We start from the raw sequence: 14,721 nt of genomic DNA, 5'->3' as shown, positions 1-14,721 counted from the left end.
GGTCAGCGGCTCTTGATGAAACTTTAATAGATTGATATAAAGTTCATAATTAAGGGATAGGCAAAAAATTAGCTCACTTTTGCGAGTAGAAGCCGAGATATTCGTGATTGAACCCGGACTATTTTCTGTGTGGCGGAGGTAAATTCTCCGTGTCGCCTTATCTTGCTTGAGCACTTCGGCCAGGAAACCCCCTTCCCCACCAGGTAACTACGATGACGCATTGTTTACACTCACTCCTTACATTAGGACGCTCCGTTCGGGCTGTGCGATATGGAGTTCTCTGCTTCTCGCACCTCTCCTGTGCCGGCCAGTTTAATCTGAAATGTACTTGCTGAAACAAAGTTGACAGATGCGGGGAGAGGGAGGGAGTACGGCATTCGCACCGGCCGAGCGTATAAGCACCTATCTTCACGTGAGTGACGAGAGGTCTGATCGAGAACGCCGAACTTGAGGAGAGGGGACTCGGAATTCTTCTGCCATGCTGCGGCATGATAGAAAATAGTCCTGATTCAATTGCGAATATCTCGGATCCTACTTGCTAAAATGAGCTAATTTTTTGGCTTTCCCTTACTTATGAACTTTATATCAATCTATTAAAGTTTCATCGCCTTTCATCGAGAGCCGCTGACCCCATGCTCTGTGCAGGGTTCTTTCGACTCCACATGAAATTTTATAAAAATGGGAATAGTAATGTTTGAAAGTCCCTAAGACATCAAAAAAAGGAGGAAAAACGAAGGAGTTACGACAGTTATTCAGCTCTTGGTTCAGTGGTGAAACGTATAAGTTCGTCACAGAAAAGAACAAGAATTTTTAAACAATTGATAAAACAAATTTTATTACTGCATTTAAAATAGAGTAGAGTTATAAAAATAAAAGCTTTTTAGGTTACAAGATAAAATGAAAACAGCTTTAACTGAATAAAAAGTGATCAAAAGAACGACGAACACTGGAAATGGACAGGCTGAACTACACTGAGGATGAGGTACGGCCTCAACAATGAACTGTAAACCGAGTCCTGAAGTTACTTTGATAGAAACAGTTGAGTTACAGAATATGTAAAAACACCAAGGAATTAGTATGAAAACAGATGGCAGTAACGGAGTCATCACTTAGTGTATAAAAAAAGGACTATAAAATAAATTAAAAAGAAGAAAAATGAAGGGGAAAATATGCGTGTAAAAATTAATACAAGAAACCCAGCCTTAACATAAGATCCAAGCTATTGTTGTGATCACTCATAAAAATAACAGGACACCTTGACCTCAAACAAGTAACTATGTTCTTAGGTGCTAACACTCATTGTTCTAACTTCAATCCGTGAAAAAAATTCTGCTTGGGTTTTTACCTAGGTCATAAAAATATTAAAAATTGGGCTAAACGTCATCAGCTAGGAAAATAACTTACTGGAGAAAAGGAGTTTTGATAGTTTCTCCACTGATAAGAGGAAAAGCTAAACTGAAAAAGAAGAAAAAAGAGGGAGGCAGGACTCATACAAACAATTTTGACTCAACTATGATTAAAATCCAATCAACTTACTTACACAAATGAGTTTCATAGAATCATTTTGTAAGCTCTTATTTTTAACCTACAGTACTTAATCCAATTCCAGCGAAGAAGAAAAAAAATCATTGATTTTTTAGAATAAGTGTTAGAAATGTCCCAATTTGTAAAATGAAGAAATCAAAAAAGGCAACCGGGTGGATTTTCTGGAATAATATTCTGAAATTTAGATTTGAAAACAGACACAAGGAAAAGTAGTGGGTTAGATTGAGATTAGAGGGATAAATCTTGCAGTTAACAAGATTCAAATGTTGTAAAATACGAAGCCTTTCTCAAAGATCAAAACATAAAACTTGATTTAAAAAAATTGAAACCTCTGCTTAAAACGGTTAAGAATGTTGTCCTGCTGCACGACTGCTCTGCATCACTCCTGACCTCAAAACGTCTAACAAAATAGGAACAAAGACGCCAAGAATTTGACTCATTTTAACTTAAATTACATCATATTCCACTAGCCTTCACGTTATTAGTCTGAAACAGAAAAAATAATCAAAAATATAATTAAATGCTTACTTTAAAAAGGACATAACCGCTAAATCTTCAGAGATTGAGTTCTTGATGAAATACTATTCTTTAAGCATCTTATTGCCAATGATTCTACCAAAATTGTTCTTTAAACATATATTTATAATATTTAGATATCTGCTTACAGAAAAAAGGGAGTAACTTCCGAGCAACCTTTCCCAGCGCAGGGTGCTTCCTCATAGTAAAAGCCACGAGTAAAAGCACAAATGCGCTTGCTACTTGAGTGTTTAAAATTGGAAGTACTGAGCGTTTCTGTGGAGGAGAGGCATATTCACCAAAATTTCAAAATCTTTTAGTTCTTGTCCTATTTTTCTGACCTTTTGTCGTGTTACTGGGGTCTTATTACAGATGGTATGTAGAACATTCGATGAATTTTCCGAACAAAAATATGAGGAATTGTCAAAGAAATAAAGTTATATCATGTTTTTTCAAAACTTAAATTTTGGTGGTTACATCTTCCTTCAATTGACCCATTCAATTGTGAAAGAGTAAAGAAAATATTAGAAGCACAGGAAGCAAGAACTATTTGACATAACAAAGTAATCAGCTGTACGTATATTTTTCAAAATTATGAACCAAGTTTTGTTGCTAAACATTTTTGCTGTTTTCAGCCACCGAGCGTTTGGCTGACAATATTAAGGGAGAATGTTGCGACTGAAACCCGAACACTTAGAAATTTTACACCTGCAATAAAAATTTTGAACGATCTTGTCAAATTTTAGTACAGTTAAAAGGTACTAAGGCGAGTCTCAAGCGTACCGAGAGCCGATTTAACAGGAAACTTCAGTCCAAAGTTATTTCAATAGCAGCCAATAAATATGGAAGCCTATTCGACTTTTTTGGACCAAAAATTCAACCACAGAATTTTGTCTAAAACAAAATGAAAAACGTAACTTCATGGTTTCGGACTGACTTCAAACTGAAGAGTCCACTTAAATCAGTGCTTGGTGCACTTGAGGTTGACCTTTGTAACTTTTGACTGCATCAAAATATATAAGATTTCCTATCCCTGATTTTAAGATAAAATAGTCTTTGATCTGTTCCTTTTATGTTCGTGAAAGTTAACTTGTTTACTGCTTGTTTTTAAATTCTTCGGCACTTACCTTTCAATAGATGATAAAAAAAGGGTGAATCATCTTGGTCCAAAATTAAAACTTTTCCTCCGATGTGACTTCCTTTCTCTGATTGCTAAATATTCTGCTCTCCTTTGACTATTTCTTGAATCTAGAATCAAATTGATTTTCTGAACTATTTCTTCGGAAACCTTATACTCGGCCTCAAAATCATGATGCTTAAAACAGCTCCACGTTACTGGCTGATGATGAAGTGAGCTTGAAACATCCGAACTATTTGCTCCTGAGTTATCATACACTAATCTGTATGGAGAGAAAACATATTGTCAAGTATAAATGAAACCACCTGTTTTGAGCTTTGAGTACATAAAAGAGAGAAACTTTTAACTCTCCTCTCACAAAAGTGGATTAAGGCGGCTTATATTTTCACCAATTTCCCATTGAATAATGGCAAATGAAAACAGCAACACCACTGCATGCAGAAGTCAAAAAAGACAGCATGGATTCCAAAGAAGTTTACAACTGGCCTATTACTGAACAACAATTGGGGTTAAAATCTCCAAAAAATTGTGAAAATTTTCCATAGATTTTTTCAAGATCATTCCACAAGCTTCTTCACTCACAGAAAAGAAGAATCCTAACAGTGATAAAAGGTTTAAAATCATTTAATATCAAGGAGTTGTATGTGCCATTAAAGTCCATCTATAGATAGGTGCTGTGCCATTAGTTTCCATTCGTAGATAGGTGCTTCTGTTTGGTGAGCAGGAAATAGTAGTTTTTTATTGCAAAATGAACGTATTTCTGCTAAACAGAACTATGTGCATTAAGACATGAGCCCTGAGACCCATAAGGATATATGCTTGACAGGGCTGACGTCATAATGTACATAGTTCCGTTTGGCAGAGAAGTCCAACTCATACCTTGATTGGTGAAATTTCCTGAGCTAATTAGTGAAATTGAGAGACAAGGTGACAGACGAAGAGAAAATAGAGCCATTCTATTGGTGGAGGCAGCTGGTTGCAATGGGCAAAGGAGTTAAGTAGTAGACTAACTATTGGCAACCCACGAAACACCCCATAGTTAGTCCATCATTTTCTCCCTTAGTTCATAAGAACCACCCGTTTCAGCCAATAGAATCACTTTATTCTCCTGTTGCTTTCTATACCTGTGGCTCTGTCTATTAATTTCAATTATCAGCCTGCTGTTAAAACAAGGAATCTAAATAAATTTTGCAGTGACGTAACAACTGAAAAAATTGATTGGTGAGATTCTAAATGCTTCGAAGTTTGCGTAAAATAATGTAAAAGTACTAAAATGAAGTAAAGGGAATGAGAGTCTCACCTAAATACAGCTTTGTTATTTGATTTATTCTCCCTTAGATCACAGGCAACAACTGAGTCGATAGAGTAAGTGGCAGATCTGCTTTTGGACCACCAGAATGGTCCTCTTTGACTAGCAACAGGATAGATCTCAACTTTCTCTCCGGAAACACCTAGAAAAACTTCTGTTCTTGAGCGCACTCTGTTGATGATGTGGACTTTGAATGACTGGAATAGGAGTGCTTTCATATGACCTTGCATTCTCATCATGTCTACTTCCAATTGGCGTTGGGCTAAGGACAGCAGAAAAAACTGGTGAGTCAATTTTTTAAAAAAAACTTGCTAAAAAGGTACAGTTGAAAACAATGAATTTCAAACGTTGCCAACTTGTGACACAAAATGAAACCTCAGTCCATAGAGACAAAATTTGCTGAGTGTGTATGAAGAGTAATGATTGTTTGGTTAACCTGCATTGATGAAATAGACGCTATTAGTGGCGACGTCATCAGGGATTCTCTATTATATCGAATTTGATCCAAACAATAACATTCGCGTAACCTCTTTCAATGCTACTAATGCGAATAAATCAATATATATCGCTTTTGTGTGATGTGCCGCTAATAGCGTCTATAGGTTGATTTTAATATGAACATGTGTTCGAGGTGACTTTGATGAAGGCTACTAGGTCAAAACAATTCAGTTCAGAATAAAATTGTATTATTTACTTGCAACAACGCCTTGGTTCGTTTTTAACTCAATCATACATGCGTTGGTCAACTTCTATCATAAAAAATTTTCAACAGGCTATTTTGCCCAGTCAGGCAAAAAAAATCGAGTTTTGAGATTTCAGCAGCACTCTCTCTTATGTCTAAAATGATAAATTGGGAGCAATCATGTTGCCAGATAAACCTAAAATTTAGCACATTTTCCCATTCAACTTGTGAATGTGTGTTATTACATTTTATAACACTATCTGGCAACAGCGATGCCGATATAGGTTGTGCATTTGCATTATTTTCCGGTAATTTGGTGCAGTGAACATAGTAGATTAGAATTTTAAAATAAATTTTTCTCAAAACTACGTTCGTTAAACCAGAAAATTAGAACCATCATAACACCGGTTTGGTTCAACATTTTTGAGTGATTCCCCGTGAGTGTTAGTGGAACACTCCTGTTCCTGTGCGTTCTTTCACCAATAACTCAATGTTAGGTTTTGCTACACTGAGGACTCTTTCTCTGAGCACGGTTATGTTCTTAGATTATGGTGCCTGAAATTGGTATGTTCACTGGCGTTTCAGCCAAGTTTCAAAAATCCGAAACTTTTGAGAAATTTTCTGGGCATGATCTGGGCACACAATACATAATTCTTGCATTTCGGAACTGTCAGTCAGAAAAATTTTGTAACATGATTTAATGATGGCATTGCTGCATCATGGACAAAACATAGAACTGGGTTTAGTATAAAATTTTCTGCACTTGTGTTTGCTTCATGTTTGACATACTTTTAATTTTCGAACAGGCTTGAACATACTTTCGAATTTAATTTTTAGGCTATTTTGGTTGGATGGGACTTCAAATTTCAGGACTCCTTTTTGACACTTTAATTTTCAAAGAATATTGTGTGATGTCTTGATTTTCGAAAAGTTTCAAAAAAATATTCAAGTACTTCAAAAATAGGTTACTTCTAAAAAGAATTAAAAACTGGGATCGTTCTATTTTATCATAAGCGACAATTATCTTGGTTCTGTTTACCTTTGGACTGGGGTTGAGATTGTTCCTCTGGAATTGGTGGTTCCTCCCTGCAAATAAAAAGTAAAATTTATTACAATCTTTGAGATTACTGAAAAGTTACTTGATTCTTCAAACTTCACTTTCTAGTCTGTTTTCTTATTGAAAATAAAAAACAAAAAGTTCCTTGAATCACTCTTTGGTCTTAAACAAGTGGAGAAACTGAATCCGTGCTGATCTTGGTAGCATGGACAGTTCAGCGTGTTACACAGTTTTTAGACATAAAAGTGATAAGGAAACTGACATAATGTCCAAACAGCTCTATGCCAGATATCGATGATGAAACTGCAGGAAGGTGGATCTCTTTTTGCGACGTTGGCTAACTTCTTGTCATACTTAATTTTTTAGATGGAAAAATACTCAATGTCATTTTTTTGAAAACTCCTCTGATTGTTCTTCTCCGCAGATTATTCTGAGAAAATCTGCGGCAATGGTTATAGGTTGTTCTTCTTTTATAAAATAAAATGGGAGTGGGGATTTTGAGACACTGCAAATGAGATACATAGTTTCAATGTTGATATATGCAGCACCGTATTAAAGTAATAAATTCTGCACCCAGTAGGATGCTCAAAAATGTACCTCCCTTGCCGACTTTGAATCTTACAATTGGCTTTACTAACAAGCTCTTATTTTCTGGGAATTTCACTAAAAAGCGAAGAAGCACCTAAAGGCTGTAAGCTGATCAACATTTTTGTCCATTTAAAGTCTACAACAGGAAAAGTTACACTACATTTTTCGAAAGATATTTTCGTCCCAAAAAGCACATCTTATTTCCTAAGTGTAAAAATGGCTGATCTAATTGACATAATTGAGAAAATCGTAAGAAAATTTTTTTTACTGACTACATAGAATGTATGTCAACTTTTACAGGTAGAAAAAACATTCACAACTTTTAGATGTACCTCTCTCCATCAACCAAATTTGTTTCTTCTCAAAACTTTTTCACTTCAAGAAATTAATGCATGGAATGCCTCTATTACAGACTGTGTACTTACACGGGAGGCGTAGGTGAGTTCTGTTCTCTTGGCTCTACTTCGACTAAAGCTAAGAATCTAAAACCAAATTTTGCAACAGCTTCTTTGGGATCAAGACACGGGAAATCCCAGTTGACTTCTCCATCATCATCTGCGATAAAAAGCCCATAGTTGTCAGCCGATTCCCTGTTGAAATAATCATAAGAATTTTAAACAAGGAATAACATACAAAGGCAAGACTCTTTAATTTCATCGGCTCTGCGTTTCATTTCCATATTTTTCACTAATTTCATACATCTCATCACCTGCATCAAAGTTTAAGGTACTACAAAAGAATCAAGTCATGCGAAAATCGCTAATGTCTATTTTGCAGTCTTGAGTTATTTTGGGTTGATAATTCTTTTCAGAGATAGATGCAACCATGAGAATGGTGTTGATATATGTTTCAGGCTTATCTCGATTCGAAAACGAGTCTTAACATTACTTTCATGAATGTATCACTATCAAGTCTTTAAAAGTATTATCGACATGAAAAAAATGAAATCTGGAAAAGTGGACCTTCATGGAAATGGAATTTCATGTTCTTGCGACAGAACCCAATTAAAAATTAAACAAATGTTATAAAGTGCAGGTGGGAGACAGGGCGATATTAAATGATGAGTGAAGCCAACCAAAGGAAGATAAAATCAAACAATCAAACAATCAAGTAAACAAAAAAATGACGCACACTTGTTTTCATTTCTTTTTCTTCTCTCAGTTGCTCCCATGATAACATTTGGAACGGTGATTAATATTGAGTGAGTGAAAGTTGTTTGTCACTTTGTAAGTGCAACTTTTCGTACCGACAAATCCCTGGAAACCGTCCGATGGAGACAAGGTCCAGAAACAAGTTCAACTTTTTTCTCTGTTTTGGTTCTTAAGGGTTAACATGAAGATGCAAAGAGAGATAAATTTTGGTACAGGGGCAGAGGCTACAATAATGCCCATCTGCAAATTTTCAGAGGTAAAATCAATCCCTGCTATGGTGATAGCAACTAAAGCTGCTGTGCAACCTACTCAACCGCTAGCTCACTATAGACAATTCTTCCGGTTACAGTTGCACCAAGGTTACCATCTGCTTAAATCTCATAAACTCAACAGTAGAGAGTTATACTACAGAGAGTAGAGAGTATAGAGAGTATACTACAAGATTGTAGATGAATACCATTAGATTCTGCTAGAGATTATTTTCCTCTAGGACAAAACCATACAGGAAGAGTGAAAAGGTAGAGGAGAGTGGTGGAGAACTTACTTTAGGGTGACATCTGGAAAGTCTATGCTGCATTTCCAACATATTAAACCAGTGAGTTGAGATATTTTAGCCGTCGTCAAGACAACCACATGCATGGGATAATTTCGCAATTCAGGGCTCAACATGGCAATAAATATACCAAATTTTTTTGTTGGAACCCCTATTTGACCCTAGAAAAGAGAAATTACACGACTTTGAAGTTGTTTCAAGGGAAACTAGACTACATGGAACAGAGGCAAAACAATTTTTAAGGCTGATTCCAGGAACGACATATCTGTTCTTGTGCAATGCGTTCACAATACTGCCGTGCTAAGGAAAAACGCCGTATTACCACTCGAGAGTTGCCAAATTTTCTTTGATAAAATGTTTACTTTTGAGGAAAGTTATAAATATTTTTCCTTGAAATTTTAGAAAGCTTCAGGTGAAATTGCGAACAAAATTAGCTAAAAAATTAGAAAAAAAAATATTCATAAGTTTTCCGGGAAATTCTTGTTTCATCAAAGGAAATTTGATGTCTAAAGGTTCATGTGAAGTTCTTCCTTAGCACAGCAGAATATTGCCCATGCACTCGTTTGATGAACTGAGTCTAATTTATGTGATAAAATCTTTAATACTTAACCTAAATAAATAAAATAAAATAATGAGAGGATTTCTTGAAAAGTTGCAATGCCATTCACTTTGAATCCATTCTTCAAGGTAGAGGAAGTGCACAGAATTTGTTAAGGCTTTACATGATAGGTTCTCCCTTAGAAACGTAAAACATGAGAGAAAATTAGGTACAGTAAAATTCAAGGTGGCTAATCCTGATTACATCCGCGCAAAATATACTTGGAGTTCAGATACTTTGACGTGCCAACATGCATGAATGAGCCTGGCTTTACAACACAAACTATGTAAGCAATCTTTGCATTGACAAATCATCTACAATTGCTACGATTTTCTCGACATCTGTGGTAAAACTAATTTTTTCACTCGATAAAATTACTTAATGTAATGTTCAGTATCGTCAATCACTGCTATTGAACCAGGTCTAATTTTTTTTTTTGTGTGCACAGGATGTAATTAGCGGCTTGATAATTTATAAAAAAATAACTTAAATAAATAAATGGAAAGGAAAACAAATTGAAAACAAAAATGTTCACTGAAAATATCTACGATTCACACCGCGTAAATACTTAAGAGAAATATGTTACATATTTGTCTAAATATTTCCTGGCGAATAAGCAAAGATTTTCGGACGAAATCATGAGAGAAAAGAAAAATAATTCATAGAAGCGATTTCATACATTGCCATCAAATTTAGCATAGTCTTGAAAGGGGTTCTGCGGCAAGTATGCATATTTTTTCAATTGTTCGGTAAGTAAAGACTGGAACTCCCTCTTGTCTTTTTTACGACGAAAATCTTTGGCAACGAAAAGCTCATCTTTATCCTCCTCTGAAACAAAAAAATAAATGATTGCAATTTAGAAGATATCTAAATAAAAAATACAGAAAATATGGGTTGCTTAATTTTTTTCTTCTTCCTTTTAAATACTTAATTCTTCAAAATTCACCCTAAAATAGACAGGAAAAGCGATTAAATCAGCTCTGCAATGATGTTAGAAAAATATTTGATGAAACACAAGTGACTATCATCGAAAGACTTGGGAGGAAGAGAAACACACTTAGAGGAGAAGAAGATCTTACTATTGTGATTATTCAATAGAGTTCTTGCATGTGTTGGGGATATGTCTTTTTAGTGCTTCATATGTGACATTCCGCAAGAAACAAGATGGTGCCTGGTGCCACTGGTTTTCTATAAAATCAACCTCCAAGCTCAAAACAAGGTCTCTAAGTTTAGGCCGTAACAGAGGAAATATCCCACACTCCATTAAGAGTCCACCTCTATATCTAGTCAAATTCTCCATGCACAGATGGGGTCAAATACATTCGCAGGGTTGCCGTGGTTCCAACTTTGGAGTCCTCAAACAAAGTGGCAACCCAGCTATTGTATTTGACCTCTGTCCGTGCATGGAGTGTTGGACTAGATACAGAGTATCCCCTCCATTATATTTGGGAGCTTATTTTAACTTTAGGCTTGTTTTCAGAGAAAACCAGAAGGCATCATTATGTTTCTTGCAAAACTCGGAGGAAAAAGTACTTAAATTGCAAATCCCTGGCCCATACAATAACTCCATTGGATGCTTCTTTGACTATTTTATTTTTATCAATATTCTATTGTTGCTGGATAATACACATTAATTTTCCCCCTTTTATCCATATAAAGTATCCACATACTAAGCCCCAACCTGATAACTTAAATATCATTCCTTGAGCATAGTCAAGAGAGGAACGAGAGGGGGCAAGGTGCACTCATCAGTGCTGAACACCTATTTCAATGCGCCCCAAAAAGTAATAGGCAAAATTAATTTGGGAGCAGATTTTCTTCCAATCTTTTGATAATTTAATGGAAAGAACCATTAAAAACGCGTAAGTTCTTTACCTGAAAAAGCTGCAGTTGCGTTCAAATTTTAGAGACTCATTTACTTAAGAGACAGAATCAATTTCAGTGGACACAGTGAAATTAGAGAAAAAAGGGAAATAAACTGACCTGAGCCTAGGCTAAGTACTCTGCTGATCTGGGAAATCCATGCTTCAGTTGAAAGAATTGCCATTAGACAGTAAATGTTGAGAGATAGCTCCATAAATTGACATTACCTGAGAGAGCTGCAGCATGAGGCTCCCACTTGATGTGCATTGTGTTTGCATTTCTTTTTTGCTCTTCCTCCATGCGCTTGAGGCGAGCAGCTGTATTCGAACGGTAGATACCAAATTCCAAATCTAGTAGGAGAAAAATAGCAAATACAACTTCTCGAAAAGAAAAGAAAAGAAACATTCATTGGATGAGAAAAAATAGCAAAAATGAATAGAGTCTGTCACAACTAAATCAAGTTCATAAAAATACCTTGATAAGAGGAGCCTTTAAGTTGAGGGGACAGTTATGGATACAATACTTAAATAAACCCCCTTAATTTGTGTTTTCTTTCCCACTTATTGACTGCAAACGATTTTAAAACATGGCTGAATGGAATACTACTCATTCAGGGTAGGAAATGTACTGAAACATCAAAATTCCCTGACTTTTCCTAAAAACTCCCCTGACTAATTTTGGCAGAATTTCCTGACTTTTACAAAAAAATAAATTGCTCAACTTTTGAAAAAGTGAATATTTCGCTGCTGCATTCCTGCAAAACTAGAGACGTATTGTTTCAGTGAATCTTAGAAATTTCAATAATTTCATAATTGCTTATTTTTTTGCTTGGGTAACAAGTACACCAAAGTGCGGTTTCCTCTACAAACGTAAAAATTCCCTGACAACTAACAATATTCTCTAAATCTACAGGTTTTTTAAAATTCTTCGACTTTTCTAGGTTATTATTAGCCTTGATGTTTGCCAGCCTGATATTGATGGAGCTTCAATGATTTCAAAGGAATGAAAATTAAGAGAAAGCATACCTGGGTGAATGTCCGATGAATGGTCCATATCCTTTTCATCTTCGCTCTCTTCCACACCAGGATAGCAGTCATACTTCGAACAATCCAAATTCTTTGCCAAATTCTCACCAGCCATCACAACTTCACACATTCCTAAAAAGAGAATAACAAAATGAAATTTCACAGAATTGTAGCAGTATGGTCTTTGAAATTATTGATAAAACTAAAATGACAAAAAAGTCGAATCATTCAACAGTGAATGATATTCTATCGCGAAAATTCGCTTAAATACTCCTGTATTTTCAGCTTCACTAGACATAAATGAAGAATCTGTAGAAAAAAATACAACTTCAACAAACGCACTTCACCACCAGATAAGCCTTGGCCGTGGCAGGGGGTTAAGTACAAAGAAGATAACTGATAAATGGACCTCATTAAGCAGAGAGGAACCAATCCACATCAGCTCTTCCCAAATTTAATGGGGTAATTTAATGTTTGACGTAAAAACTGTTGTGCGGATTTTTGTGCAAATTTCAGTGAATTTGCACAATGAAAGGCAAATTACTTAAAATTTTTAAAGGAATCCACACAAACGTTCTTTTGCAGAAGATTAGGGCTTAGTTAAATTTGGCAATAGCTGATATGATTAGGTTCATTCTTGCTGAATGCAGTCCACATCGTCACCTTCTGGCCAAAGTGTCATGAGCACCATTTGTGTTTAGGCAATATGTTGCCAAAATTCTCAAATTTTTCCAATTTCTTACAGAAAAACTAAGGCAGCGAGTCAGTAGAAGATTATACTTAATACTTCATTTTAGTCATCAAATTGAATCCCTAAAATTTTCATAAAAGTATGAACACAAGTTTTACAGAAAAAATTGAAACAGTATTAGATGTCCGGCAATACTGAGGCAAAACATAAAGGGGCTTGTGATACTTTGGCCGGAAGGTGGCAGAATAAAATTAAAAGTCAATTAAGTTAAGAGTTTAGCTTGGTATCCAGCAAAATCTTGGATGACCCTAAGTCATGTCAAAGATACAATGCAATGGCATGGGCTCCAAGATGAGATCCTTCAATGCTGCTGAACACCTCCCAAGGCAAAACATCACAAAGTAAATTAGCGGGCAGTTGAAGATGTGAATGTAAGCAGATACAACTGTCAGCTACCAAACAGGGAAGCACACATCCCCAAATGTGCACGCAGAGAAGGGAAAAACCCACCCAACTGACTAAACTAAACTTCATCCACATTTTTAATGTTTCTTTCTTCCATAAATGGACCGCGTTAAACAGAAAGGAACCAAGCCACATCAGCTATTGCCAAATTTAATCGGGCAAGTTGATTTTTTTCATGAAAACGGTTGTGCGGATTTTCGTGCAAATTTCAGTGAAAATTCTCCATAATTTGAAGCAAATTCCTTAAAAATTTCAAAGGAATCCGCACAAATGATCTCTCGTAAAAAATTAAATTGCCCAGTTAAATTTGGCAATAGCAGATGTGGCTTGGTTCCTTTCTGTTAAACTCGGTCCAAATGATAGTGTCAGGTAACAAAAAAAGGCTTTGTTTTCGTCTGGTGATGAACAAAACATTTTTTTTTCACAGATCATACAAATGAGTAACATTCTAGTCATTAGTACGGTACCAACAAATAAGACTCTATTGGGCAGTGCCAGTTGTAACAACAAATAACCTAGTATATTTAAGGCTGAAGTTTGTGAGGAAATTTAGACCCAGTTAATGTGATATAACTTGAGTATCAGTTTTTTCCCCAAGTTGTTGAACATCTGTCACGCTTCAGGCCCAATTTAGGAGAACTTTCTTGAGTAGCTAACTTAAAAGTGAATCCTTTAATAGGCCACTGATACAATCAGTAAGGTAGGATGAACATGAAATCTAACGAACTATACCTCTAAATCAAGAAACCCACAAGAACACGTCAGAGGAAAAAATTAGATGAGACACAGTTCAGGCTGAGGGTAGCCTGCCTCTTCAAAGAACTGATCCTTGTTGAAATTGATTCCCAATAAATTATTTCACTGGAGATGGAAAAAATATAAGTACTCTGCTGATGCCAAAGTTTTAAATAAACAGCAAGCACTCTCCAGCGCAAGAAGTTGAAGTGCCGTGGAAATAAACCAAACACAGCAGAGAGGACGGTGGAGCAGTGCGCTGAGGTAAGGTAATGAGAACTTCTCACCTGTATCATCAAATAACATAAAGGAATTTCGAACTTGAGACAATAACCAATGCTTATTGTCATAAAAAGCCATTGAGAAAACATTTCACTTAAACGGAAAAGAAGCTTAAACCTCGGTGGGAACTTTCAAAAGCTGGCCAAATACACCCACTGTCTGGCCCAAAAGAATCACCGGAAACATTGAAAAGTGGGCCGCAACGAAACACAGAGATAAAAGTTCAAAAATCAAATGTTCTGTTACCAAAGTCTACTACTGGCTGAATGAGAAAAGTTTAATTGTGGGATCCGTTTAACATTTTCGAACGTTGGAGAAACAAATTGCAGTCTTTTCTAACCTCAATCTAAGTTAAAACATCAAGCCACGTTGTCATATTTCTTTATTAGTTCTCGAATCCCGACGCGGTGTGCGCTATCTGGTGCATTTTTAGAAAATAAGGTACCGGGTTTATTTTTAAAAAAACGAAGTGTTTAGATGACGTCATCCAATGGCGGTCATTCATGTGTACTGCTAGTTGCAC

General features: G+C 35.9%; 1 protein-coding gene across 1 annotated transcript; it reads right to left on the bottom strand.

Annotated features, from left to right (window-relative positions):
* Nucleotides 1-807: 807 nt before the first annotated feature.
* On the bottom strand, nucleotides 808-14,565 carry Sin1 (SAPK-interacting protein 1). Its single transcript, XM_019049325.2, has 10 exons — nucleotides 14,204-14,565; nucleotides 12,026-12,157; nucleotides 11,228-11,350; nucleotides 9,817-9,965; nucleotides 8,531-8,700; nucleotides 7,261-7,425; nucleotides 6,230-6,276; nucleotides 4,500-4,770; nucleotides 3,189-3,461; nucleotides 808-2,031 (listed from the first exon to the last, which is right to left on the bottom strand). The coding sequence occupies exons 1-9, from the start codon at nucleotides 14,274-14,276 to the stop codon at nucleotides 3,218-3,220; spliced, it is 1,374 nt and encodes a 457-aa protein (XP_018904870.1). The 5' UTR covers nucleotides 14,277-14,565; the 3' UTR covers nucleotides 808-2,031; nucleotides 3,189-3,217.
* Nucleotides 14,566-14,721: the final 156 nt, after the last annotated feature.

Source organism: Bemisia tabaci, chromosome 5 (assembly GCF_918797505.1).
Source record: "Bemisia tabaci chromosome 5, PGI_BMITA_v3".
Classification (NCBI taxonomy): Eukaryota; Metazoa; Arthropoda; class Insecta; order Hemiptera; family Aleyrodidae; genus Bemisia; species Bemisia tabaci.
The sequence above is the reverse complement of the archived record's forward strand: the minus strand, read 5'-3'. Positions and strand labels throughout refer to the sequence as shown.